This window comes from Panthera pardus, unplaced genomic scaffold, assembly GCF_024362965.1.
Source record: "Panthera pardus isolate Hobbes unplaced genomic scaffold, ASM2436296v1 HiC_scaffold_8, whole genome shotgun sequence".
Lineage (NCBI taxonomy): Eukaryota > Metazoa > Chordata > Mammalia > Carnivora > Felidae > Panthera > Panthera pardus.
The window spans coordinates 10,626,431-10,649,393 of record NW_026527013.1 but is presented as its reverse complement, the minus strand read 5'-3'; the positions used below and the strand labels follow the sequence as shown (position 1 = coordinate 10,649,393).

General features: G+C 47.7%; 1 protein-coding gene across 7 annotated transcripts in view; it reads left to right on the top strand.

The window, feature by feature from the left end:
- LOC109253962 (adhesion G protein-coupled receptor E2-like) overlaps window positions 1-21,688 on the top strand; it is a 66,390-nt gene extending 44,702 nt beyond the window's left edge. Inside the window, exons 3-20 of one of the 7 annotated variants that reach the window (XM_019427421.2) lie at window positions 3,932-4,081; window positions 6,038-6,085; window positions 6,386-6,520; window positions 10,468-10,623; window positions 11,192-11,368; window positions 11,874-11,920; window positions 12,063-12,140; window positions 12,246-12,423; window positions 15,420-15,527; window positions 15,692-15,912; window positions 16,104-16,283; window positions 16,841-17,038; window positions 17,335-17,570; window positions 17,863-17,929; window positions 18,343-18,434; window positions 19,279-19,447; window positions 19,533-19,643; window positions 20,359-21,688. In XM_019427421.2, the coding sequence (XP_019282966.2) occupies window positions 3,932-4,081; window positions 6,038-6,085; window positions 6,386-6,520; window positions 10,468-10,623; window positions 11,192-11,368; window positions 11,874-11,920; window positions 12,063-12,140; window positions 12,246-12,423; window positions 15,420-15,527; window positions 15,692-15,912; window positions 16,104-16,283; window positions 16,841-17,038; window positions 17,335-17,570; window positions 17,863-17,929; window positions 18,343-18,434; window positions 19,279-19,447; window positions 19,533-19,643; window positions 20,359-20,409 (2,402 nt within the window). In that variant the 3' untranslated portion in view covers window positions 20,410-21,688. Of the gene's footprint in view, window positions 1-3,931; window positions 4,082-6,037; window positions 6,089-6,385; window positions 6,521-10,467; window positions 10,624-11,191; window positions 11,369-11,873; window positions 11,921-12,062; window positions 12,141-12,245; window positions 12,424-15,419; window positions 15,528-15,691; window positions 15,913-16,103; window positions 16,284-16,840; window positions 17,039-17,334; window positions 17,571-17,862; window positions 17,930-18,342; window positions 18,435-19,278; window positions 19,448-19,532; window positions 19,644-20,358 lie in introns of all 7 variants that reach the window. The other 6 variants (XM_019427423.2, XM_019427425.2, XM_019427424.2 and 3 more) reach the window with 6 other exon arrangements.
- The last annotated feature ends 1,275 nt before the right edge of the window (window positions 21,689-22,963 follow it).

Genomic DNA, 22,963 nt, shown 5'->3' with positions numbered 1-22,963 from the left:
CTGCTGGGTCATAGGGTAGGTCTATTTTTAATTTTTTGAGGAACCTCCACACTGTTTTCCAGAGTGGCTGCACCAATTTGCATTCCCACCAACAGTGCAAGAGGGTTCCCGTTTCTCCACATCCTCTCCAGCATCTATAGTCTCCTGATTTGTTCATTTTGGCCACTCTGACTGGCGTGGGGTGATATCTGAGTGTGGTTTTGATTTGTATTTCCCTGATGAGGAGCGACGTTGAGTATCTTTTCATGTGCCTGTTGGCCATCCGGATGTCTTCTTTAGAGAAGTGTCTATTCATGTTTTCTGCCCATTTCTTCACTGGATTATTTGTCTTTCGGGTGTGGAGTTTGGTGCGCTCTTTATAGATTTTGGATACTAGCCCTTTGTCTGATATGTCATTCCTAAGCATCCAATTCTTGATTGCAGCTCAGGTCATGGTCTCACAGTCGTGGGATGGAGCCCCTCATCAGCCACTTTGGGCTTGAAGCCTCTTTAAGATTCTCTGTCTTCCACTGCCCCTCTCCCCCATTCACATACTCTCATTCTCACTCTCTCTCAAAAAGGAAGGAAGGAAGGAAGGAAGGAAGGAAGGAAGGAAGGAAGGAAGGAAGGAAGGGAGGGAGGAAGGGAGGAGGGAGGAGACATTTCTATAGTCTTTTCTTATTTTGAGTATAGTTGATACATAGTGTTACATTAGTTGCAGATGTACAACATAATGATTTGACAAATTTATACATTGTGCTATGTTTACCCTAAGTGTAGCTGCTATCTGTCCCCATGAAGCAATACGCTGCTATTACAATAGCATTGACTGTGTTCCTTACGCTATGCCTTTTATTCCCCTGACTTACTCACTCAATACTTGCGCATCTAGATCTCTCTCTCCCCCTTCACCCAACTGCCAGCCCCACTTGTCTCTGGCAACCATCTTTTGTTCTCTGTATTTGTAGATCTGATTCTGCTTTTTGTTTGTTTCATTCATTTGGGTTTGGTTGTTTTTTTTTTTAGATTCTACTTCTGAGTGGTATCACATGGTATTTACCTTTCTCAGTCTTGTTTCACTTAGCATAATACCCTATAGGTCCATCCATATTGTCGAAAATGGCACAAAGTCATCCTTTTTATGGCTGCATAATATCCTATCGTGTATATACCACATGCCCCTTATCCATTCATCTGCTGATGGACACCCAGGTTGCTTCCATATCTGGGCTATTGTCAATAATGCTGCGATAAACCAAAAAAAAAGTGTTTTATAAGTTAAGGAGTACTATGCACAAATAAGATAGGATTGTTTAGTACCAGTTAAATCAGTTCTTTCCCCACGAAACAATTTTTTCAGTATGCAAAAACAAGCTTTCAAAATCCAAGAATTAAATTACACTACATATCTGTTTAAGAAATGATACAAAATTAGAAGTGTATCCTTTTAAAAAATCCTGTTGTAGGGGATCCTGAGTGGCTCCATCAGTTAAGCATCCAACTCTTGGTTTTGGCTCAGGTCTTGATCCTGCCCTTAGTGGGTTGGAGCTCTGCACTGGGTTCCGAGCTGACAGTGCAGAGCCTGCTTGGGATTCTCTCTCCCTCTCTCTCTGCCCCTCCCCTGCTCTCTCTCTCTTAAAATAAATAACTTAAATTTTTTTAATAAATAAATAAAATCCTGTTGTATATGAATATATTTTCAAAAAAATTAAACAAATACAACATAATTTTAACCTAGAAAGAGAGAAAAAGAAAGAAAGAAAGAAAGAAAGAAAGAAAGAAAGAAAGAAAGAAAGAAAGAAAAGAAAAGAAAGATAAAGAAATTTCAATCTCATAAAAAACATCAACTATTTTTATTAAATCAGAAACACAAAAATTCAGGGGCATCTGGGTGGCTCAGTCAGTTAAGCGTCCAATTTCGACTCAGGTCACAATCTGGCAATTTGTGGGTTCAAGCCCCATGTTGGGCTCTGTGCTGACAGCTCGAAGCCTGGAGCCTGCTTCAGATTCTGTGTCTCCCTCTCCTCTCTCTGCCCCTCCCTCTCTCCCTCTCCCTCCTCCCTCTCTATCAAAAATAAGTAAACATTTTTAAAAACCTTTTTTAAAGAAAAGAAACATGCAAATTGATTTTACTTTAAGGTGAAAATAAATACAATTTGAATAAAGGAAGTTAGAACTAACGTTTGCTTTAAAAAAAATGTTTAATGACACTGAGAGGTTTTTATTCAACAAAATAAGATCATGAAAGGAAATTATAATACTTAAAAATGGTTAAGACCGAAAAAAAAAAAAAAAAAAAACTTTTGTGTGCCTTTTACCACAATAAGAAAATAGGGGAAAGAGGGAAATTATACAGTTTTTACTCCAAGAAATACTTTTCATGTACTCAAAAGTCTTAGATGCATATATATTTATAATAATAGAAAATATTCCCAACATGTGTAGTGAACTTATGGGCGATTCTCTTGGTTTTCGTTGTTTTACATTTTCTTTGTCTTCCAAACGTCCGTGTGTCATTTAATATTTGGGGGAAAGTGAATTTCATCACGGAAAAAAAAGGTGGTATGACTCCTGCCCAGCCGCCCTCTCCCGATGCCCTGAGAGGCGCCCCTCGCGGACCCCCTGCACGTCTGTGCGCGCGTCTCACGGAGACTCCGGCCCGGGTGAGCGCGGCCAGGGGGCCTGCGGCTGGTGCGGCTGGACCCCCGCTCCCTTCTGGGAGCACGTTTGCCGGTTGAGAGTTTCTCCTCGTCGTGTCTTCCCCTCCCGCGCGCCTCATTACCACCCGCTGGACCCCACCCCATCCCACGACCCCGGAGACGGGTGTCCAGCCATCGCCCCCATCTGAGAAGACAGGAGGGCGGTCCCATGGCCCAGACGGGGCGTGCCTCTTCCCGCCTGCTGTCCCGTCCTGGGGCTGACGCCCACAGCCTGGGCCCGGGGCCTCGGAAGGAAGTCCTCGAGTTCGGGTAGGAGACTCTGCTCTGGGGGAGACCAGCTGCCAGACCCCCACTCAGCACGAGGTCATGAGCCCTTGCAGGCTCTGAAAGTCTCTGGTCCCCCGATGGGAGCGTCCGGGAACCAACGTTCTGCCCCTGCCCTTTGATTCACCTGATCAAGTTGTTGAGGTCGTCGATAGCTGACGGTGTCCAGCCTTGCTCTGTGGGTCCCCGAGCTACTCCGAGGGGCCAGGGTCGTGGCCATCTTTCCTCTCACGTTTAGAGAACAGGAAGAGCTAGGAGGCCAGGAACCCACCTTGCAATAACTCAGCTGTGAGCAACTTCTTGGTGCTTCTCCATTTCACATCTATGATGGACTCTGATTAAAGAGAATTCCCCCAGAGACATCCTGGGGCATCTAGAAAAGGCCTGACATTGGGATTTGGGGGAGTGCCTGATGAGAATTATGAGGTGTACTTAGGCCACTGTGAGTAAAGTGGGTAGAAACCATCAACGCTCAGGGACCTGGCCATCTGCTTCTATCCTCAGGTGTGAATGCTGAGTGTCATGTGTCACCCTAGACAGCCCCCAGGCCATGACCGGCTCCACCTCTCAGCATCGAGGGTGGCCTTCCATGCTACTGGCACCCTGAGAGCCCACCCCCGGTCTCCAGCAGTACAAATAACACCACAGGGAAGGGTCTGGACCCTGACTCAGTGCCTCTGTTTATCCCACAAGGTCTACAGAAGGGGATGCAGACCTCCTTCCAGCCCCCATCCTGGAACAGTAGCATCTGAATCTAGGTGGCCCTCAGGCCCAGCCAGAGAGCAGAGACGGCTGTCAGCAGGCTTTCTGGAGCAGCCGGCCCTGCTCAGTCCAGCCTGGGGAGTGCTACCCGGGAGCTGTGTCTGTCCAGCCTTCATTGTCGGGTCAGGCTGGTGACCAGGCTCTCTGCCTGTGGGAACTTACTCCTTTGAAAGTGGAAGGAATAAGCTTACGTTGTTGTGTTCCAGACATCGACGTGTGTGAGCGACCCTGGAGGACGCCCTGTGTACCATACGTTGACTGCCAGGGTGTGGATGGGAGATACTGCGTGTGCGGCCCAGGGCAGGAGCTGATTCCCGAGATGACATTCAGGAATGAAAGTGAAAACATGTGTCAAGGTAAGAAGGGCTTTGCACCTTCTGTCTCCTCATCCTCGAGGTTTGAGGTCACTGACCCCACTCTGTCCAGGCCCCAGAGAGCCGTTCTGGGCACCTATACCTGTGTCCCAGCCCTCCCCAAAGCCCCAGACTCAGATCCCTCTGCAGAGTGCCACTTAACTCAATTCTGGAGCATCTCCCTTGCCGCCCAGCATTTCACTTTCAGAAAACCAGAGGGATGGCATCCAACATACTTCACAAGCTCACGGCGTGTTATGTTCCGGAGCAGTATCCACCCTCTTCTTCTTCATCAGTGGCAGCCAAGATGAGACTTTCCCCCTGCTCCCCCGAGATCTACACGGGCTCAGCCACACCAGGACCCCTGTCAGCCCCCCAGCATCATGATGGACCCAGGAGCCCTGCCCATAAATGTGGGAGGGGGGCGATCCCAGGGTGGGCCTACCTTCCCTGACTCACAACCCGGCCTGGAAAAGACGCCTCCTAGCACTCTAACCGGCCTCTTGGCCTCCAGGCTCTAATTGCCCATCCCGGGCTCTGCCCTGAACCTTGTCTGTAATTTTAGTTCACAGGCCAGTGGGCAACTCAGGTGACTGGGATGTGGAGGATGTTGGGAGAAGGTGGGAAGAGCGAAATGGGCCACTCCACACACGCTCTAAGATTCAGGCGAATGAAAGAGGCTGCCGTCTGGGCTGGATGAAAACAGAGGGGATCATTGCCAGAGGCGTGACCTTCTTCCAAAGAGGGCAACCCGAAGCCCCACGTTGACCCAGACACTCAGACAGAAGGTGGAGGCTGAGTCCCACTTGGTAGGGCACACAGGTCTGCCCCCTTGGTGGGAGGCCAAGGGCAGAGAAGACAGAATCATCTGCCATCCCTCACCCATGGGCGCCTGCCCCCTCTCCAGCCACCCAGCCATCACCCACCACTGGCCCTGCTCAGATATCTCACCACTTTCTTTTAGTCTGGAGAATTCCTTCTTGGGGATCAGAAAAGGCAACTTCACAGCCCCAAAGCTGCCTGGCTGGATGTCAGCCCCACCGTCCACTTCAGCCTGGTCCTCACCATCCTGGTGACCCTGCCTATCCAGCAGGACCTTCATTCTCCTGACCCTTTCCCTCAAGCCTGGCTGGAAGGTCCTGGCTCAAGTGTGGGACTTGTCCATGTCCATAGAGCTAGAGTCTCAGAGTGAGCGTGGATGGGAGCATGATGTCCTGCGAGGGTCACCAGGATTCTAAAGGTTATGCAGGCAGTGAGATCCACCCTGGGGAAGTCAGGACAAAGGCCATCGCTGGATGCCATGACAGGTCCTGGTCAGGAATGCAGCATTTCCCCTGCACTCAGCTCCCAGGAAGGCCCACCCTGGACTTGTCCAAGTCCTCAAGCTGGGACTCAGGTGGCCGTGATGTCCCTGCTCCATCTGGGAGCCACCCAGGAAAGCTGAGGGCACCAAAGCTGACAGACAGAGAGGGTTTGGGCCACTGCCATCCACATGTGGGGAACAGAGCATCCGGCCACACCATCCTCCCATAGGGCGCCCCATGTGAAATAGAAAAGGCACCCACTCACCAGAGAGGAGAGAGCAGGGCCTTCTCCAAGCAGATTTCTGCCATCGCCAGAGAACAAAGAACCTGCCTATGGGGAAGGCACTGGATTTGAAGATTTTCTACTTCAAGGTTTACTCCCCTCCACTGGGAGAGGTTGGGGTTTCTATGTTGTATCCCTGACGTCAGCTGCCTGTGTGTACTCTGTCCCCTCACCTAGAGCACCCGAGGCTCCGCGAAGGCTGTGGTTGTCCTTGACTGACTCCTGGGGAAGTCCAGGGAGAGGGACAGACAGGCCGTGTTTTGGTTCTGTGTAAGGTACAAGAGCCTCCCTCCAGGGGGCAATGACCAGGCAGACAGGGGTTGAAATGGGACCTTGACTCTCCTCTGTCATCTCTCTGTTTTTCTGCCCCAGGGCTCTTGGTGCTGCTGCTGTTGACACTGGGGCCTGTACAGAAACTGAGTGGTAAGTCTGCCCAGCCAGCCCCATTGGTGACATAAGCTGGGGAGTGCATGCTGGGGTCTGGGTTCTCTCACCGATAAGGAGGTACGGGAAGGGAGCTTATTGCACAAATGAGGCTCACAGATGGTCTTCTGGGTATAAAAGAAGCTGTTTCTTCCTCCCTAAATGTGCAGAGTTTTCTGAGCTCTTCCAATGGCAGCCATCCTTCTCTTTCCTCCCCCGCTCTACTCCTGGACCTCCAGCGGGCAGCTGGCTCCCTCCATTTCTTGAGACTTCTGACTGTGGTCTTGGTCCCCACAGCTTCTGCCCCCACAGACTGTGCTCGCTGGTGCCCCCTGAACTCCAGATGTGTCAACGCCACAGCCTGTCGCTGCTCTCCAGGGTTCACTTCTTTATCCGGGGACATCTTCACCAACCGCTTGGAGAATTGTGATGGTACAGGGGCCTGGGGGGTGGTGGTGGTGGGCGCATGGAGATGTTGGGGGAAGTGGTAGGGGGAAGATGTTCTCCTCTCTATGCCTCAGTTTGCTTGTCTGTAAATTGGGGATCATCGTTGTATCCACCCCACACGGATGGAGTGAGATTTAAAATCTGCCCGTGTGGAGAACCGATAAAGACGAGTATGGAGCGGACGGTCCAACACAAGCTCTTATCATGGCTACTGCCGTTAATACTATGATCGTGCTCGTTGCACAAGGAAAGGGGAGAAAGAATGGAAGCAACGGGAGGAAAGAAACACAGGACTTGAAAGCCCAGGCTCTCCTCCTGGCGTGAGCTCACCGGGAACTCCCGACCCCTCAAGGTCATGGTTTCCCGCCTCACTGTTCACAGCAGACCCATGAGGAAGCAAATCTAGCACCAGTTTTCCTCCCTGCCTCCTTGCACCCCTACCAATCCCTCCCCACCTCTGGCACCCACGCATCTGTTGCCTGTATGACTTCTGTCTTGTTTGTGGGTTTGTTTTTAGATTCCACATACATTGAAATCGTACGGTATTTGTCTTTCTCTGTGCAACTTAACTCACTTAGTGTAATGCCCTCAAGGTCCATCCATGGTGTTGCAAATGGCAGGACTGTCTTCCCTTGTATGGTTAAGTGATACTCCCCCATACACATACAACACTTTTTCATTATCCACTCAAGCATCGATAAAAACTAAGGTTGTTTCCCTACCTTGCCTGTTACAAATAAAGCTGCAACGAACACGAGGATGTCGACTTTCAAGTTAGTGTTTTTGTTTCCTTCAAATAAATACCCAGAAGTAGAACTGCCGGATGATGTGGTACTTCCATTTTTAATGTTTCGAATTTCCCACAGTGGCTGCACCAGTTTGCATTCCCACCCACGGTGCGCAAGGTTCCCTTTTTCCCACATCCTCACCAACACTTGTTATTTCTTATCTTTTTTATAATAGCCATTCCAACAGGTGCGAGATGGTATCTCATTACAGTTTGGCTTTGCACCTCTCTGACGATGAGTGATGTTGGGTACCTTTTCATGTACCTGTTGGCCATTTGGATGTCTTCTTTGGAAAATGTCTTTTCAGATCTGCAGCCCATTTTTTAAGTTGGATTGTTTATTTTTCTTTTTTCTATTGTGTTGAATGAGTTCTGTATTTTGGATGTTAGCCACTTCTCAGCTTTATGATTTGCAAATATTTTCTACTAAACTGTAGGTTGCTTTTTCATTTTTTGATGGTTTCTTTTGCTGTGCAGAAGTTTTTTAGTTTGATATGTTCCCACTAACTTATCTTTGTTTTTTGGAGTCAAATCCAAAAAAATCTGTGCCAAGACCAATTTCAAGAGCTTATTCCCTATGTTTTTTCTATAAATTTTATGGCTTCGTTTTTTTAAATGATAATAATTGGGCTCAAAGAGATTGAATTAGCCAGAGTCACCATTAATAAGGAGGTAGAACCTAGATGAAGATCTAAAACTAAAGTGTTTTAAAAAAAGATAAAAAATAACAAAACTGAAGAGTTTTTATTCTTCAACAATGCAAAATCATAAAAGAAAATTATATTACTTAAATATGGTTAACATGGTAAATTTTATGTTAAGGGCATTCTACCACAATAAAAAAATAATGGGGAAAGGAGGACATGAGCAGCTCTCACACCAAGAAATATTCTTCATCTACTCAAAATCATCTTAGATGCAAATTTATTGATAATAAAGGAAAATATTCCTAATATGTTTGAAAAGCTGAGGGGAAAACTATCTTAAATCTTCCAGTAGTTCATGGGGCGCCTGGGTGGCTCAGTGGGTTAAGCCTCCGACTTCGGCTCAGGTCATGATCTCGCCATCCGTGAGTTCAAGCCCCGCGTCGGGCTCTGTGCTGACAGCTCAGAGCCTGGAGCCTGTTTCAGATTCTGTGTCTCCCTCTCTCTGCCCCTCCCCTGTTCATTCTCTGTCTCTCTCTGTCTCAAAAATAAATAAACGTTAAAAAAAAAATTTAATAAAAAAAAATTTTTTAGGGGCGCCTGGGTGGCTCAGTCGGTTGAGCATCCGACTTCGGCTCAGGTCATGATCTCACCGTCCGTGAGTTTGAGCCCCGCGTCGGGCTCTGTGCTGACAGCTCAGAGCCTGGAGCCTGTTTCAGATTCTGTGTCTCCCTCTCTCTCTGACCCTCCCCCGTTCATGCTCTGTCTCTCTCTGTCTCAAAAATAAATAAACGTTAAAAAAAAAATTAAAAAAAAATCTTCCAGTAGCTCATATAGTAGACTTAGTTGATTTTCTTTGTTCTCATTTTTTACATTTTCTTTGTTTTCTAAGTACCCATGTGTCATTTAGTGCTTGAGGAAAATATTTTATCAGAGAAAAAAAAGGTGCTGTTGTGACCATTGCCCGGCCTTTGTGCATTTGCATACGGGTCTCATGAAGATTCATGGCTGGGTGAGCATGACGAGGAGATCCTACCGCTAATGTAACTGGACCCCGGCTCCTTTCTGGAAGCACATCTGTCTGGTTGAGGAGGCCTCATGCCTTCCACACCTTGGATCTCATTCTCAACCGTCCCCCACTTGAGTCCACCCCATCCCACAACCCTAGAGACAGGTGTCCAGCCATCGCCCCCATCTGAGAAGACAGGAGGGCGGTCCCATGGCCCAGACGGGGCCGTGCCTCTTCCCACCTGCTGTCCCGTCCTGGGCCCGACGCCCACAGCCTGGGCCTGGGGCCTTAGAAGGAAGTCCTCGAGTTCGGGTAGGAGACTCTGCTCTGGGGGAGACCAGCTGCCTGCCCCCACTCAGCATGAGGTCATGAGCCCTTGCAGGCTCTGAAAGTCTCTGGTCCCCCCATGGGAGTGTCTGGGACCAAACATTCTGTCCCTGCCCTTTGATTCACCTGATCAAGTTGTTGAGGTTGTCGATAGCTGATGGTGTCCAGCCTTGCTCTGTGGGTCCCCGAGCTACTCAAAGAGAACCTGGCTGATGGACAGCTTTCCTGTCATGTTTAAAGAACAGGGAGATGTAGGATGCCTGAAAACATCCCCAGTGACTCGGCTGTGAGACACTTTGTGCAGCTTCTCCATGTCACGTCCCCAGTGTCTCTGACAAGAGGGGACTTCCCTCAGGAGTGGAGATATTGAGACTCCCACTGAGGCATCTTGGGGCATCTTTAAAATGTCTGACTGGGGCACCTGCGTGGCTCAGTCAGTTGAGCATCCAACTCCAGCTCAAGTCATGATCTCATGGTTCATGAGTTTGAGCCCTAACTCAGGCTCTCTGCTGTCAGTACAGGGCCCACTTCGGATCCTCTGTCCCCTTCTCTCTCTGCGTGTCTCTCTCTCTCTCTCTCTCTCAAATAAAATAAACATTAAAAAGAAATGCCTGACATTAGGAGCTTGGGGGAGTGGATGATGAGGACTGTGGGTGTCCTTGGGCCACTGTGAATAATGGAAGTGAAAGCTGTCAATGAGCAGAGGCCTGACCACCTGGCTTTATCTTCATGTGCGAATAAGTGTGACCCTGAACAGACTCCAGCCGTGACTCCCTTCACTGACTCATTATGGAGAGTGGCCTTCAATAGCACTGTCGCCCTGACTGCAGCCCACCCCCAGGTTCCCAATCACGCAGACAGACTCAGTGCCTCTGTCCACCCCATGAGGTCTGCAGAAGGGGAGGCAGACCTCCTTCCAGCCCCCATCATGGAACAGAAGCATCTGAATCTAGGTGCCCCTCAGGCCCAGCCAGAGAGCAGAGATGAGTGGAGCCTTCAGCAGCTTTCTGGAGCAACCTGACTCCCACTCAGACCAGCCCCTGAAATGCCACCTGCAAGCTGAGTTCTCTCCCGTTCCGTTGGTAGAGTCTGGCTGGAGGCCAGGGCCTCTGCCCATGGGAACCCACACCTTTGGGAAGTAACCTTTTGTCCTGTTGGCTTTCAGACATCAATGAGTGTGGACCACCCCCCGGAGTGTCCTGTGGAAAATTCGCACACTGCCTTAACACAGAGGGGAGCTACCACTGCACGTGCAGCCCAGGATACGAGCTTGCTTCTGGGGCAAAAACATTCAGGAATGAAAGTGAGAACACATGTCAAGGTAAGAACCACCCCACGCCTTCCATCTCCCCAACCATGCGGTGGGAAGGCATTTGCTCCACTTTCTCTAAGCATCAGAGAGCTGTCCTCGGCACCTACCTGGTCACGCACTCCTCTTTGAACCCCAAGGCTCAGAACCTTCTGCAGAGGGTCACTTCTGAAAGTTCAGAGTATCCCTTGCCCACCCGCCCCCCCCCCGGCCCCGGCATCTTGTTTTTGTAAAACAAGAGAGAAGGATGGCACTCAAGATATTTAAGGAGCTCACGGCATATTGCTTCCAGCGCAAGATCCCTCCTCTTTACCATCATCAGTGACTGCCAGGATGAGACCTTTCCCCACCAAAGCCCACCTGGGCTCTGCCATACCAGGAAAACTCTCAGACCTCTTGGGCCACATTGGACTCAGGGACCCCACCCCGAAACACTGGAGTGGGAAGATTCGAGAGCTGAGCTTTTCTGAGCCAGTGGTCTCCCTGGCCAACAGTTTTGGCATCCCGATACCCCCTCCTTCTCAGGTGCTCAGTCCCTTGTCTCCTTCCCTGCACAAGGCTTTACCCTGACTCTCCCCAGTAATTTCAGTTCGCATTCCTGAGAGCAAACCAGATGACCAGAAGCCAGAAGAATGCTGTGTGGAGTCTAAGCAGAATTACACAGATCCACCCCCATACACACATAGAAAATTACATGATCAGAAGGGGCTCCCGTCGAGACAAGATAGCAACAGACGGCATCACTGGGGACCAGCAGGTGAGCAGCTGCCCTGAGGGAATTAAAACAAAGGCCGTCAATGGGAGCCAGATCCAACAGGATCCTCGTTGGGTAATGCACCATTTTCCCTGCACTTGGTTCCCTAGAAGACCCACACTGGCCTTTGTCCAAATGCTCAGGCTGGGACACAGATGCCCACGATGTCTCACCCTGGCTGAAAGCTGCCCGGGGAAGCCGAGGGCACCCAGCCAGGGCTGGGAGACAGGGAGGACCCAGGCCAATTCCATCCATATCTGGCCAGCAGAGCATCTAGGCCACCACATTCACCCATAGCACACCTCTGTGTGAATAAGAAAAGGCACTCACTCACCAGGGAGGAGACAGTAGGGCCTTCCCGATGCTTCTATGCCCAAACCAGGCTCCCTGAATAACCAAATGACCGCCTGGGAAAGTACCTGGCCTGACCTGACCCCAGACCCCTACCCCCGAACACGTACAAAGATAGATGCTGTCACACCTCATGAAGCACTCTTGTCTCTTGCAGGCAACTTTTTCCCCAGCTGGACCCCACCCCGTGGAATCAAGAGCCGGGTGAGTTGGCCCCAGCAGGGACCAGGAGACAGGAAATCCTTCCTTGAAGCACGGGCTGCCCGCCCTCCCTGGCCACCATTTTCCCCAAGCTTCCCCACTCGCACGTGAGGCTCTCTGACCTCCTCATTTGCCCTCTTCCCAGAGACTCTCCCGCTTCTTTGAAAAAGTCGAAGATCTGGCCAGAAAGTTCATACCGGCCTTTGCCCAGGACAGCATCCAGGTAAATAGACTTTATTCTCCAGGATCTTTATTCTGAGGCTCAATGGACAGCCTCTTCATGCAGTCTGGCCGACGGCTCACGACTTCTGGGTCTGCTTTCCCCCAGGGCCTCATAGAGGGGGTGGATGAGTTGTTGCAGACCCCGGAAGACTTGGAGGCGCTGCCCCGCTCAGAGCAGCACCGTGTGGCCACGAACCTGCTCGCTGGCCTGGAGGACGTCCTGAGAAACATAAGCCAGGCCCTGCCCAATGGGACATTGACCTTCAATGCATCTGCAGGCACAGGCAAGTACTGGGGTCTGCCCCGGGCTCCTGCCCTGCCCTTCCCCACCTCGTTTATCCCCCAGCCTCACTGGAGCCAGTGACCACGCTTGTATCTCAGTGTTACACTCCCTAAACCAATTAAAAGTGGTTAAAAAGAAATGAATATATTATGCTAAGTCAGAGATGGCCAAATACCATGTGGTCTCACTTATATGTGGAATTCTAAAAAAAAAAAGGGGGGGGCACAAGCTTATAGACACAGATTAGTGAGTGTCAGAGGTAGGGGTGAGGTGTGTGGGGGTGGGGCAGTGGGCTAAATGGGTGAAGGGGGTCAAAAGATATAAAATAACTAAGTCATGGGATGTAATGTACAGCACGAGGATAATAACACTATATTACATGTTTCCAAGTTGCTACAAGAGTAAACCTTGAAAGTTCTTATCACAGGAAAAAAAAATGTAACTCTATGTGGGGACAAGTGTTTACTACACTCACTGTGGTGATCATTTTGCAACACATACAAATAACAAATCATCACCATGTACACCTGAAACTAATATCATGTTCTATGTTCGTTATACTTCAATTAAAAAAAGAAATGAATAAAGCCATAAATAATATACATCTTAATAGAAACTAAATTATGAGCAGTTGAGTTAATGGTAATGAAGAACATAAAATACAATAGAAATGGCTTCCCAAGAAAACAATTTACTTAATTTGGAATCATATGCAGTTAATGTTCTCTCACGGTTAAGTATTTTATTTGTTTCATTTGAGGTAGAATTCACGTAACATAAAATCCACCATTTTATTTTTTTTTTAATTTTTTTTTTTAACGTTTATTTATTTTTGAGAGAGAGAGACAGAGCATGAACGGGGGAGGGTCAGAGGGAGAGGGAGACACAGAATCTGAAACAGTCTCCAGGCTCTGAGCTGTCAGCACAGAGCCCAACGCGGGGCTCGAACTCACGGACCGTGAGATCATGACCTGAGCCGAAGTCGGACGCTTAACCGACTGAGCCACCCAGGCGCCCCAAAATCCACCATTTTAAACAAAGTATACAATTCAGTGGCATTTAGTACATTCACGGAGTTGTGATCATTGCCTCTATTTCTAAACGGTTTTCATCGCCCTCGAAGTAAATACTGTACATCACCCCTCCCCCAGAAGTCACTCCCTATTCCTCCGCTCCCCCAGCCCCTGGCCACCACTAGTCTGTTTTCTGTCTCTATGGATGGGCCTATTCTGGACTTCTCATACCTAGAGAGTCATACGCTATGTGGTTTCTTTCACCTAGCAGGATGTTTTCAAGGTTCATCCACGTTGTAGCATCTCTCAGTGTTTCAATCCCTTTTGCGGCTGAGTCACATTTAATTGTAGATGGATACAGCACTTCTTGTGTCCCCGTTCATCCACTGATGCACATTTAGGGTGTTGCCACCCTCTGACTCTTCACATGGTGCTACTGAGAATATCGGTTCACACATTTTTGTTTGAATAACTGTTCTCGGTTCTTTGGGGTACTTACTTAGGACTGGAATTTCTGAGTTATACAGCGATTCTATGGTCAACTTTTTGAGAACCACCAAACTATTTTCCAAAGAGGCTATTTTTCCATCTCGTATTCTCACCGGCAATGGACCCCAATTTCTACCCCCTCAGCAACACTTGGCACTTTCACTTTGTTGTTGTTGTTGTTTTAAGTGTATTTATTTATTTATTTTGAAAGAGAGAGCACAAGCCAGGGAGGGGCACAGAGAGGTAGAGAGAGAGGATCCCAAGCAGGCTCTAAGCTGTCAGCACGGAACCTGATGTGGGGCTCGAACCCACGAACCATGAGATCATGACTTGAGTCGAAGTTGGACACTCAACCAACTAAGCCACCCTGGCGCCCCTGTTTTATTTTTATTAGAGTCTTTTCAGTATGTGTCTGGTGATATCTCATTGTGGTTTTGATTTACGTTTCCCTGATGACTAGTGATGGCTCACATCTTTTTGTGTAATTATTGAACATGTGTGTATCTTTTTTGGAGAAATGTCTATGCAAGTCCCTTTGCCCTTTATTTCATTGTTTGGCTTTTGGTTGTTGACCTGCAAGAATTCTTTATATGTTTTAATAGTACACTCTGTGAGACATGTGACTTTTTTTCTCCCATTCCATAGATTATTTTTTTTTACTTTTTATTTTTTTATTTTTTTCAATATATGAAGTTTATTGTCAAATTGGTTTCCATACGACACCCAGTGCTCATCCCAAAAGGTGCCCTCCTCAATACCCATCACCCACCCTCCCCTCCCTCCCACCCCCCATCAACCCTCAGTTTGTTCTCAGTTTTTAACAGTCTCTTATGCTTTGGCTCTCTCCCACTCTAACCTCCTTTTTTTTTTTTTCCTTCCCCTCCCCCATGGGTTTCTGTTAAGTTTCTCAGGATCCATATAAGAGTGAATATTTTTTTTTGCTTTAATGAACAGGTGCTTCTGTTTTGAAATTCATTTTCTCTTTTTTTCTTTAGTTGCATGTGCATTTGGTGCTATATCTAAGAATCCATTGTCAAATCCAAGGCTGTGAAGATTTACATCTGTGTTTTCTTCCAACTGTTGTACTTTTAGCCCTTAAGTTTAGGATTGTTTGTTTGTTTCTTTGTCTGTTTTAGAGAGAGAAAGAGAGAGATGGGGAGGGGCAGACAGAGAGAGAGAGAGAGAGAGAGAATCCAAACGGGCTCCAAGCTTAGCATGGAGCCCAACACAGGCTTTGATCCCACACCCTTGGGGTCATTACCTGAGCTGAAATCAAAAGTCAGATGCTCAACCAACTGAGCCACCAAGGCATGCCTTAAATTTGGCATGCCACTTTGAGTTAATTTTTGTGTGTTGTATGAAGTAGAGTTCCTGTTCTTCTTTCGTGTGTGGATAGCCAGATGTATGCAAACACACATATAAAGGATAGTATTATTGTAACCACTACAGCCACAAATACTATCCTAACTCCCTTAATAACTCTGACATCTCATAGACCTGTCCCTGAAGGTGCAAGAACAAGGAGACAGAAATGTCACCTTGAGTCTGAACCAGGCAAAGATGCTGCTGAGCTTGGATGAGGTGCATGAATCTAGTGACTCAGGTAACGGCCGAGATGGGAGGTCACAAGATGCCCAAGGACGTGACAAACGGGGACCTGAAGCTTACGGGGTGGTAGGGGGCAGAGTGGGGCCACAAAGGGTCCATCTGAGGAAGAAGGGGCCCTGGTGGGCACCCCGAGGTATCCACATTGGCCTTGTCCTGCAGGTCCTTCTGTGGTGGGCCTCGTCTCCACTCCAGGGATGGGCAAGTTACTGGCCAAGGCGCCCCTGGTCCTGGACCCTAAGCAGCAGGCACTTCTGCGTGAACACAAGGAATGGCTGGGAGAGGTCTCCCCTGTCCTGCTCTCAGATGTCGTCTCTGCCTTTGTGAGCAACAAGGACACCCAGAACCTCAGCTCCCCCGTCAACTTCATCTTCTCCCACCACGTGAGTCCTGGTGGAATGGGGCTGTGGCTGGGCAAGGAACTGGTCTGGGTCCGGGGCTCAGCCTCACTGTCGAGAACACCCTTTGTGTCCTGGGGGCCTCCTCCGTGGGCGCCTCCTTCCCCCAGGAAAGCCCTTTGCAAACCAGCTTTGGATAAGAGTCTCCAGCTCCCACCGACGCTCTCTTCCTACAGTCGGTGACGCCCGGGCCAACGCAGAAGGTGTTCTGTGTCTTCTGGGAGCACAGTCAGGATGGAGGTGGTCATTGGTCCACCACGGGCTGCAGGATGGCGGCCACCAGAGACGCCAGCACCACCTGCCAGTGCTCCCACCTCAGCAGCTTTGCCGTCCTCCTGGCCCACAGCCACGTGCAGGTGAGATCCCTGAGAGAGGCTGCTTTCCACGTCTATCGCTCTCGAACATGTTTCCCCACATGTAGGAGCTTAAAGAAACATAAATTTATGTCTCGTGGTTTCTGTGGGACGAGAATCAGGCGTAGCGTAGCTGAGTTGCCTGCTCTGGGTCTTACAAGGTTGAGACCATTGAGTCAGCCAAAGCTGCATTCTTGTCGGAGGCCTGGGGTCCTCCTGTGAGCTCCCTGGTTGCTGGCAGAATTCCGTTCCTTGCAGTTGTAGAACTGGAATTCCACTTTCTTTCTGGCTGCGAGCAGGGGACCCTGCTCAGCTCCTAGGGGCTACCTGCATTCCTTCTCTCTAGGCCCCACACAGTGTATCAGTATTTCTGTCCAGAGGCCAGCAGGAGAAGCTCCCTCACCTCAAACGCCCTCAAACTTTGAATCCTTTTCTCTAGGAAGAGCCTAGAGCTTTGAGAGCTCACTGATTAGACCAGGCCTACCCAGGGTGATGAAATTCCTCTTAAAGTCAACTGATATAGGACCTGTGACTGTGATGTCCTTTTTGCTGGGTCCCAGAAGGAGGATCCCGTGCTGGTTGTCATCACCTACGTGGGGCTGGGCCTCTCTCTGCTGTGCCTCCTCCTGGCAGCCCTCACCTTCCTCCTGTGCAAAGCCATCCAGAACACCAGCACCTCACTCCACCTGCAGCTCTCCATCTGCCTCTTCCTGGCCCACCTGCTCTTCCTCACGGCCATCGACCAGACCAAGATCAAGGTACTGACACTGTCACAGAGGACCCCCTGCCCTGAGCCACGGGATGCTCAGTTCGTGGAGCCCTGCTGCACTGATACCTTAACACAATATCGTTGGGTGACAGGGAGGCTGGAGGGGTAAATAGCCTATTTCACGTTGACTGATGAAGCAGAAGACAATCCTCTCTCAACAACTCGACCCTATATATATATATATATATATATACGAGTTCTCCCCGCTGGCAAGGTATGGGAGGGGTCCTGGGGCCACCCTCCTCCCTGACAGTCCCTCCTGGTGACTCCTTCCTCCTCCCCCAGCTGCTGTGCGCCATCATCGCGGGGGCCTTACACTATCTCTACCTGGCCTCCTTCACCTGGATGCTGTTGGAGGGTCTACACCTCTTCCTCACGGCACGCAACCTGACGGTGGTCAACTACTCCAGTATGAGCAGGTTCATGAAGAGACTCATGCTCCCTGTGGGCTATGGAGTCCCGGCTCTAATCGTGGCCATTTCTGCTGCATCCAGACCTTCCCTTTATGGAACACCCACCAGGTAAGTGCAAATTCCCACTGCCCCTATTTTCTCCAGCACAACTGTGGCCATCATAGAACCAATAGCGATTTAATTTCCCCCGAACATGATAGGCAGAGGAAAGGTCAGTGCCCACTCCGAAGACATCTCTCTGATGGAATTTTGTGTTCATTGAACTGTTTTTAAGTCCTTAAGATTTAATTATTTTAAATGTTCATTATGAAGTATTTAATCATTATATATTATACATTCTAGTGATTCTTTATCCACAAAGGCCAATGTTCTCTTGACTCACTTCTCATCTCTCTCTTAGATGCTGGCTCCACACAGACAAAGGATTTGTATGGACCTTCCTGGGCCCCGTCTGCACCATCTTCTCCGTGAGTAACACATGACATCAGAGCATCCTGCCTGCCAAAGTGACGGTCATTCAAAGACCAGGTGTACCAGGAGGGTTACAGGCAGCGGGAGCAATCATTCCAGTTGGCCCAGGACTGATGAGAGACCCCCCACCCCGGGATGCAGGAATTTCCATTGCAACAACAGGACTAACATGTTTCCTGAGACCTGGGACTTTCAGTGCTAAAATTTGGAGTTTCCATGCGAACTGCATCGAAGTGCTCGCCAAAGTTACAGGACAAACACATGCCTGAGTTACAGGGTGGTTGGTCTAGTCTTCTAGGACTTCTACAAAAGGCAAAAGCTTCTTACCTGCCGGGTTAGGTGTTGGATGAGCTAGGAGGATGCTTACCAGATGTGGAGTGAATTTAATACACCTGTGGGCTTTCTGCAGATTAATCTGGCCTTCTTTCTGATGACCTTCTGGATTGTGAAAAACAAGCTCTCCTCCCTCAACAGAGACGTGTCCACCCTCCAGAACACCAGGTGAGGAGGAGTCAGAGGAATGTCCCCCATCCAGAGCATTATCCTCAGAGCTCCAAGGATCTGATGTCCAGAGAGAATGGACTTTGCCCTGATACACAGGGATTGCTTCCATGCCTTACATAGCAGGTCCTGAGAACATTTCTATCCTGACAACACACTCAAAACATCACATAACAGTTCCCAGAACCCAGCGCACCCTTTCATGGTCATGCCTTCATGCGTTTTAGGCCCCCTGCCTTCCCCTTCTCTTGCCCCACGTGAACGCAGGTTCATCAACCGCATGTCACTTCGTCTAAGAGTTTGGGAATGTCCTTTCCTTTCCTCAACTTTGCACAGAATCAGTGGCCTCTATTCTGGGCAAAGCACATTCTGGGTCAAGTCATGGAGAAGGTGGGGACAGGAACAGCCCTGGATGGGATCTGGGCAGAAGTACCTCACTTTGCAAATGTTATAAGTGATCATTTGTTTTTGTCTTGCCACCAGACTCTAAGGGCTGTGGAAACAGAAGTCTTGTCTTGGTTGTTCTGAATGCCCAAGCCCCAGCCTAGAGCCAGGGGCACAGAATGTTCTCGACAATGTCAGCTGAACAAAATTAGGGGTCTTCCTGAAACATCGTGACCTTTTTGAAACTCACATTCTGGAGTGTCACTACCATCCCTAGTCCTAGTCAAACTGCCGTCCCTGACCCAAACACTATTTCTTTTTATGGAATCATTGACGATAAAGATCCAAGTTGATCGCTACTCAGTAGGAAGCATCCGTGGAGTGGACTTGAAAACAGGTGGGGTGGGGAGGGGGCTGTTGCTCCCGGTGCATCACGAGCCTCCTCTCTCCTCCTACCCAGGATGCTGACATTCAAAGCGATGGCTCAGCTCCTCATCCTGGGCTGCACGTGGTGTCTGGGCGTCCTGCAGGTGGGGCCAGCTGCCCGCGTCATGGCTTACCTCTTCACCATCATCAACAGCCTGCAGGGAGCGTTCATCTTCCTGGTGTACTGCCTCCTCAGCCAGCAGGTACCACGGTCCGGCCCCCATCCAGGACTCTTCCTGTCCCCGCCCCGCCCAGTGAGCTGACCCAGAGCGTGCTTCGCCCCTGCAGGTCCGGGAGCAGTACGGGAAATGGTTCAGAGGGGTCAGGAAAGCCAAAGCTGAGCCTGAGAATTACACGCTCTCAAGCGGGACCGTGTCTGATGCCTCCAAGCACAGTGCGGTAAGATTATGCAGTGTTCCCAGAGCACTTCCCTAGCCGATCCACTTGGGCGTCTCCTGCCTGCCTCACTGGACAACCTGGGCAGATAGCAGGAGATGCCCTAGGAAGGCTCATGCCTGGACTCACTTGAAGGCACTTCCCTGTCTTGAAACGAGCTCTTCACTATACTTTCACTCGCTGAGCTTCTGTGCCCTCTTGCACATGACTGTCCTCTTTGCATGATATGGTGCAACCACTTTTTAACTATACTTAAAATCAACAAGATAGAAAACACTCAGAAGCAGAGAAAGATGCTGTGGTCAGCTAAGTAATTGGGAAGTAATAATCTGGAGCAGAGATGCCCCAGCTGTACAGGGTCACTGCATATCCTGTATCCCAAATCATTCCATGCTGTCCCTGTATATAATGAACAATAAACACCTGGTGTGTATATAGTCATAAAAGTGAAATAAGGATTAAGTTGCATTGAAACCTCCCATAAAAGTCTGCAATCATTCCTAGTATTTCCAAAGATACAGACACTGTAAAACCTCATTAGAGAATCACAGAGGGCAAGGGGAGAGATTCTGGCAATGTGAATTGTCCCAAGCATTTGTACGTTCGGGTCCACAAAACTTTTTCTCTTCTTAGACTTCTTTTGACAATATTTTATAGTTTTCTATACACAAACCTTGCACTTTCTAACACAGAATCGTTTTTACACCTTCTTTTTTAGGAGAATTATAATGAACAGCTAACCCTGGTGAACTTGTCTCTTAGAAAGTGAAGAAAACACTGAACTGTCCTCTTTGGGGCAAAGAGTATTAAAAATAACTCTCCTTGGCACCACTGTGGGAGAAAAGTATGCGGGAAACGTTTGTCATTCAGCTGCTGGCAAATTTGGGTTTTCTGGTACATACAAGCATTCTCATCATCTCCTTCCCAGTATAATCAGGAGCTCTAACCCAATACCCCAGTAGAAACCTCTTTTTCCAAAAAGATTCTTCCTCAGGTTGATGATACATAACAAGGAAAACCAGCCTCAAAGGACTTCCCTAAAATAACACAGGAGAGGAAAGTAATATTCAAATACCTGCCTGTAGAGTAAACAACTAATGCCAGTTGCCCAAGACTTTCCTGATTTTAGAGCTGACAGTATTTCTCCCCAGGAAACATTTTGGTTACAGGCAAAGTAGACCAGTTGGTCTCTGTTCATACATACATGCCTCAACTTACTCACTCTCCATTCCTGAAGCCCTACTGATTAATTCCTTCCAAAAATGTACGCTGGATCAAGGAGATCCAGTTCCCGAGTTCACAGAGTTTAAATGTGGGGAAAAAAAAGTTTCATCCGATGGAGTAAAATCAGAACTATGAGACTCAAGTCTCTGCATCTTTACATTTTATAAGCTGAGCTGTGGGGAAAGGTGTATATTGCTACAGCACATTTATACGTAACATAATATTTCATCCTTACCATGCATCTAGGCAAGATCTAAACCCAGAGTGGTTCCCCCTCCAAGACATTCCCTGGAGGCTCCCACTGACCAATTTTGTAACAATTTGAACATAAATGACTGTACATGAGTATAATATTTTAGATAAACATATTCATGAGTCCATAGTGATACTTAGAGGCTCAGTTAATAGATGCAGAAAATACGATAGAATTAGAAGAGCATGATTCTTTCAATATCCCATAAATAGTCACTAAAAGCATTGAGTGAAAGGGTGTTGGAGAACAGGCTGGGACCAGAGCACCAAAGAATCACCTCTTGGATCACCGATTAATTACAAGGGCCAAAGTGCACATTTGCAACGTGGAGATCTGACAGCCACCATCTGAATTAATGCCCATACTTAATATCATCGATGGTGGGCAAACTGACATTAGGAATATCAGGAGATACATACATCCCATTGTTGAAGTTACAACATCCCATTTTTAGTACATAAAAAATTGAAATCTAACCCAGCCTTTAGAGAGAGGGTAACCAAACTATAGCATGCAGGCCAAATCCAGAGAACTGCCTGTTTTTGTTAATAAAGTTTTATTGGAACATTGACGTATTGTCTATGGCTGCTTTCAGGCTACAATGTCAGAGTTGAGAAATCAGTATCATTTTTAAAAGTGGCTAGAGGCTGCTGTAAATTAAAAGAGACAAAAGTGACATCACAAATTCGGCATCAATCTTAGGGAGACTCTGGTTCAGATATACAGCTCTAGATGACATTTTGGAGACAATGAGGATAATTTGAATATGTATCAGACATTAAAAGTTATTATGATATTGTTCATTTTCTTGGGCATAATAATAGTATTGTGGTTATGCAGAGAATATTCCTTGAGTTCCGAAATATTTGTTGAAGAATGAAGTGTCATAATGTCTGCCACTGACTATCACATGTTTTAACAAAATGTATCCATGTGTGGAAATGAATTGAGAAAGATCTTTCAGTGTGGCACTATGTTAACAATTGTTGACTCTAGATGAGGAGTATGTGAGCGTTCATTCATTGTATCATTCTTCCAAATTCTAAATTTAAAAATGGTCAAAGCTGTCAGAAAAAATAATAAAAAGGTGTCAGAAAAGTAAATACATATACTAGTTATTAATTCATTAAAAATTATATACCATCATAGATTTCTAGACGTCCAATAAAAATGTCTTTTCCTCCACACAAAACTAATTCTGTGAATGGATCTTTTCTAAAACTATGCACAGCTAATGGTGATGGGTTTGAAATCAAAAATTTTAAATAAAACAAAATCATTAAAATATTACGAGAAAATAGGGGGGATCTCCACTTCTGCCTACAAAATAAAAAACGGAAACGAGTATTGTTTTCAACGTAACAATAGGAAAAATCCACATAAACTACAAAATCATTCGGTTTCTCAAACTCTCTTACCTATAACAGAAGGTAGGTAAGGACAACAAAGTGGCCTAAAGTCTAAGGAAAGACAGGATTATCCACACATAGGCAGACCTAATGGAAGCACAAAAGGAAGAGATCCGGGTGCCATAGAAATGCTTAAAAAAGAACCTACATTTCTGAATGAGTTGCTCAGGGCCAAGTATGGGCAGTCATGAGAGTGTAGAAACTCTGAAGGAGTGGCAAAAATATGTGCAAAGAACTTGTAAAATTCAATAATAAAAAGGTTAATGAAATATTAGAAAAAGAAATTGATAGGTAATTAACAGAAAAAGGAAAGCAAATTGCTAACAAACGCATAGTTAATCGGGGAGGAGCCAAGATGGTGGAACAGCCTGGAAGCTTTTTGTGTGTCTCACGTCCATGAAGTACAGCCAGACCCACACTAAACCATCCTACACACC